This window comes from Pithys albifrons, chromosome 5 (genome assembly GCF_047495875.1).
Source record: "Pithys albifrons albifrons isolate INPA30051 chromosome 5, PitAlb_v1, whole genome shotgun sequence".
Lineage (NCBI taxonomy): Eukaryota > Metazoa > Chordata > Aves > Passeriformes > Thamnophilidae > Pithys > Pithys albifrons.
This window is the reverse complement of record NC_092462.1, coordinates 45312430-45318293: the sequence shown is the minus strand read 5'-3', so window position 1 is coordinate 45318293 and position 5864 is coordinate 45312430. Positions and strand designations below refer to the sequence as shown.

Sequence of the window (5864 nt, the reverse complement as noted above, 5' to 3'; positions counted from 1 at the left end):
TAGGAACCCTTTGGCAAAAAACTATCAAGCATGTTGTGGTTTTAATCAAAATTTCAAGAGCTAATGCTACTTTTTCTTTCAAGGCAACTGTGACACACTCTTCACAATTGTTGCAGGTTTCAAATGTTACACATAGTGTGCTATGACATTCTCAATTTAAAAATAACAAGAAACAAAATAAAGTGAAATAATTTTTAATTCCCTTTTAAAATGTGCATTTGACTTTGATACAGATCTGTAAGGCACTTTCATTGGTAAAGAAAATTAAACATTCTTTTCCAAATAAGGACAGCTACAAGGTAATGGTATGTGCATAAAACATAAACTTATCTGTAACTGGTAAACAATGAAATATGAATGTTCAGGTTTTGGATGGATTGCAATGTAAAGTCATTTATGTATCATGATGCTAATCAGAGGAAATATTGGCACTGTAAATGATTTCTTATTAGGGTTAGGGGGTTGTATTCTCTTCATATCTCAGTAAAAAATAAACTCTTTAATAAATAAATATATAAAATAAATATATGCTATCTGCAGATGTATAAATAGGTCCATCCTGAAGAAAAGTTCCAGCTCTGACTATGATGTATTGACATCTAACATCCATCACTAAAGCGGAGCCAATAAAATTTCATATACAGTTCTCAGGATTTAATATCATTTTATAATCCATTTCTCTCTAGGTCTTTCAGATGTTGTCTCATTCATAGGATGTAGGTAGCTCTTTGCTAATCTACAGGCCACAGGAAATCCAGACAAAATTGCAGAGAGTTTGGGTTTTTTAAGAAGTCACCCTTCCCTCTGGCTGGTGGCTACCAAACAATTCAGCAAGTTTCAAGGAGGCTGGTCCACTCTCAGCATTATGACTTTGTCTCTAAATCCAGAAGTTGGAAAACGGAGGCTTGCCTTCACAAAGCAGCTTCTTTCCATCCCACATCCTAGACCTCTGCAGGTTCCTCATGCTCACATTGCCATGAAAGCAAGGGCAACAGCTCCAGTTTGCACTTTTTCCAAAGCTGCCTCCTTCTTCAGCTGTATCCTAACACATCTTTGTACAATTCTGGAACTCTTTCAGGATCCACAGGCCGCGGCAAGAAATGTGTGAATTTCTGGTGTCTTTTGGACCTTGCCCCATCTCTGGGAGTACCATCTTTGTTAAGTGCTACAAAGTATCGCCGCCCTGAATCTTCATGTTTGTACACATTGGAAGAGTAAGTGTTGTACCAGTTTTCCTCAAATTGTTCCCTGAAGATGCATTCGGAAGTTAGCTTCTCCTGCAGAGAGAAAGAGAAAAGAAAAATAAATTAAGCTGTCTAGATATCTGAATACATGAAAAAAATATGATAAATGTAAACAAAATGCTTCAGGCTTTGTGTAGCCTTACTGTTCATTTAACTGTCAACAAACCAAACCCAATGAGAGTATGTGGACCTAAAAATAAGTTTGGAAACCTGGACCTGTACATATACAATTTTGGATTTAAACATGAATTAGATAACACTCATTCTAAGAAAGCATTACTTATTTGTTACTTAAAATTAAGCTGATTTACAGGAACTATAATATGTAGAGTTCTGTCTGGGGGTATTTAACATTCTCGAAATGAGATTTAATGGAGGGACCATAACAGGTCAGGATGGTATTTCCATAAGTTTTTTGTGGTGTGATTCACTTCTCACAATGTAAACTGGAATAACCACAGCCAAAGTGAAGAAACAGAATACTTTAGCTCAAAATGATTTAAGACTTGAAAGAAGTAGAGTAAGACTGGTATTACCCTGAAAGTATTGTAAAAATCTACTATTTTGTTGAAGTTATTCAACAGATGCAAATCAACTACAATGAGTACAATCTCATTTTCATTTTTAAATATAAATATTCCAGTCAGGATCTAAGATACTGCCATTACTCTTGCACCATTCAGGTTTTTCAAATAGCAGTGGTATTTATTTGTGACATGTGGTATTATGCTCTTTTCCCCAGCATGTGCAAGAATGCTCTTATGTTGAAAAGTTGGTACCTGGAAGTACCACCTGGTCATTTTTAAAGGAGCATTAAACTATACATAAAGTAAATCAGTATTGTATTACATTATTTGTTGTTTATTTGCTTAACAGCTACCCTTTTATCTTTTTTCCAGTTGTATTTGATGTTTTTGATGAGACAGTATGCACTATGATACATTTACAGAATTGACAAAATAAAATTAGATACCATGTATCATAAATGCTGTTCCAATAGCTGGTTTAATTTATCTATTTTTGTCATTATTTAAGAGGAATATTTCTTTTTAGTTCTCATCTAGAACAGAGAAACTTTTCCCACTAAATCTTTAGTATTCAAGGCCATACTATATACTTCAAAAATATATTACACATTTGAACAGGAAAAGATCTTAGTGTTTTGAAAGCTGAAATTACTTCAGCTAGTTTCTTGAGGGGTTTGCATAGTGTTAAGAAACAAACCAAAACCTCAAGACATGTGAGCTGACGTGAAAGCAGTACTTACAGAGCCATAGAGTTCTCCCTTCTCATTCATTCCAAGGTAAAGGCCACTGTCCACACCTCTAATACTGACCAGTCCCACAGCCACACTGATGAACTCAAGGATACCTGGGGAGGAAAAAAAAAGATTTCTTTAATTCATTTTGTAGCAACCAAAAATATTATAAGAAATGTGGTCTAGTTTCTCTGAAATTTCAAATACTACGTGGATATGTATACAACATTGACAGGAAAGAGGTCTGAGAAGTTGCATCTAAGAACATGAATCCTACACCATTTAAGAAACTTTTTTTAATGTTGAATATGAAAGGCTTTTATTCAGTACTAAGGCTAAAGTCATCAGTGCTATGCTGTTGGAACCTATAATGATTGTACACTGTTTGCTAAACTGCCTACTCAAACATTGGAAGATAGATTCGAATTACCTGAAAACATACTTTACTTCTTCTATAGAATTATCTTAAAAAAACACATCCATTATTAGACCATTTGAATGGAAATCAAAGTACAGATGGGAATTTCATATAACACAATCTACCCACAGAAAAAAAAAAGTATTTGCCAGACATCTTATCTAGCTTATAGGCCCACACCTCTTGACACAACTTGCTGTCTTCAGTGCAGGCTTTTTAAGTACATGAAACATGCTCCTTTTTTGCTACTGTTTGGATTATAACATTATTTATATTACATTTGCCCAAAAATATAATATATATTAATAAAGTATTTGAGAGATGAGGTACTATTTGAAGCCTGAATTTGGCAAGGGTAAGCCAACATACTTAACCAATTGATATGCACAGATTACAGTACATGCAAAACATGAAAGAAAGGGAACATGTGAACTGGCTTTTTGGAAGTTGTTAACAATGTAAACAAAACCTCAAAAAGAAGTTGTGCTAGAATCATACCTAAGATTTTGCTGATCAGCAACAAAACCACAAAACATTAAAAAAATCTGAATCTAAGGTAAGCAGTTTTAAATAATGCATTTGATTATAACTTTTTGTCCACTTACTATTTATGCTTTCAGGACAATTTCCACTCTCAGACAGATGGACTGGCCAGACTATGCAACAATTTAAAATGTTTTGAATTTTAATTGAACTTTGACAGGTTTCTTAGTTACATTAACAATCAGCAAAGAAAATAAACCCTTTACAAAGAGAAATTATTAAAAACTCTTATCACACATAAATAATCCTAGTTTTTCAGAAGCTAAAGCCTGAAGTCCCATAAAGGAGGTGGAGGTATTTTGTCTTGCTGGTATCATTTTCAAAGCCACCCTTTTTCAAAACTGTAATAAGCAGGTGATACAACCCACAAAGAAACCACATCAGACAAACCACTGAGAATAGCGGTAGAATAAAGGCAGTACAATTCTAAAAGGCCCAGTAAATGTTAGATCTGGTGCTAACTTGATTTTTTTTTAAAGCAAAGATTTATTTCATGTTTACATGCTGTAGGAAATCTTCCTTCTAAGAAGGACTGTCTGACTACTGCTCTTCTACTTCTAAAAATATCCATGTGTTATAAAAGCAATTAAGAGCCATTCCATCAGATTGTTTTGACTATGGGGAGGATAAGAAACTCTTTAATCACCTTTTTACAACTGCTAAATCAATACACACCAAAACTCACGTGTAGTTGACAACAGCAAGTTTGTTAAGATGTTCAGCTCCCACAACTAGTACTTAAGTTTTACTCTCATATCTCAGGAAATGTTTACATTTTGGGCTTGTCTTTGCCTCCTTTGGGTTTATGGACAGAGAAAGCATTTTAGGCTCCTCTGCCTCAACATTCCATCCTGCAAATGCTGATCCTTAGGCTGCAGTCTAATGCATGCCCAAGTCCATGACCTGTACTGTTTCCACAAGGACTCTAGAAGGTTGATACTAATAGTGAATACAAAAAGTATTGATCTAACTCTCAACCTTTCCCACTCCACTAAACCTGCCGGTGTATTTATGTGCTTATAGGCCCCCAGCATAGGTCGACAGAAGAATATGTGCTTATCTCCTGGCTCACATGGGATGCGCAGCCCTCCTTCACTACCTTGCCCTGGCTGCAGATCCCAAGGTCTACTGCCAAAGGTGAATGAAGTCGGTACTGAGGGCTCATCCACCTGCCTCAGCATCACACCTCCCTCCCAAAAGCACGACTGTTCACGTCCAGATACACGCAGACACGCACCCGCACAGACACAGACATGCACCCGCACGTGGGAGCGCACACACACGCACACCGGGGCCGTGCCGCAGCCGCCTACCGAAGAGGCTGTGGTCCTGGCGGGTGCCGCGCACGCTGCCGTCGGGCAGGATCTGCAGGTGGAAGCCGGTGCGGCAGTACAGCTGCCGCCGCCGCAGGATGCCCTGCAAGTGAGCCAGGTCCGCCGCTGCCGCCGCCGCCGCCGCAGCTGCGCCGCCTCGAGCCGCCCGCTCCGCCGGGGCGCGCCGGTCCCCGAGCAGCGCCGGGCGCTCCCCTGCGGGCGGCAGCAAGAAGTGGGCACCCACCGGCTGCCCCAGGCCTTCCAGGCCGCCCAGGAAGCCGCCCACCTCGGCTAGCGGAGCCATGGGGGCGCGGGGCGAGCGGGCTAGGGCGCGGCGGCGGCGGGGAGCGGCTGCCGGCCTCTCCCGGTGGGCATGTGGGGGTGCGCCGCGGAGCCCCAAGCATGGGGAGCCGGCAGGGCCGAGCGGAGCGGAGCAGAGCCGTGCTAAGCTGAGCTAAGCCGTGCTGAGCCGAGTCGGTGCGAGTCAGGCGGCGAGGTACTGTTCATACGCCCCGCGCGCGTGTATATATATACGGCGGTGCCCTGACATATGCTAATGAAGCCGCTGCGGGGAGGCCGCGTTTGAAATTGTAAACCGGCTCCGACTCTGCTCGCACCTTCCTCTGATCTGCCGTGACGGCGGGGAGGGGGGTCCGCGCACGCCCCCCGCGCGCAGCCGGCCACGCCCGGGCGCGCACACGCGCGGTGCGGCGGGGGCGCGAGCGCGGCCCCTGCACGGAGCGGAGCGGAGCGGGCAGCGAGGGGCGGGCGGCAGTGCCGGAGCATTACGTGGACAGGTGCAAGGAGAGGCAGGAGGGAAGAAGGAGAAAGGGCGTTACCTGAGGGTTAGACCTGCCCAGACACACATGAAAGAAAAAAAACAAAGATCTGACAGTTTTACTCCTTGTTTCTGAAACGCTAATAAAATGTACATGCATTACCCTTCCCTTTTATCGCGTCAACTACAAGGAGGGGAATTTCTAAAGAAATTGGCATAGTCAGGGAGGTGTTTTCCCCTCTGCAAATTCTCTCTCACACTTAATTTATCATTAATGTGACACGAAAATAGCATTTGGGTATTGACAGGA

At 41.7% G+C, this 5864-nt stretch overlaps 1 protein-coding gene across 1 annotated transcript; it reads right to left on the bottom strand.

Moving 5' to 3' along the window:
• Positions 1-632: 632 nt before the first annotated feature.
• FGF20 (fibroblast growth factor 20) lies at positions 633-5326 on the bottom strand. The gene is given in 3 exon segments (XM_071555186.1): positions 633-1277; positions 2512-2615; positions 4777-5326. Coding segments are annotated over 3 exon segments (900 nt in total). The 3' UTR covers positions 633-1031.
• Positions 5327-5864: the final 538 nt, after the last annotated feature.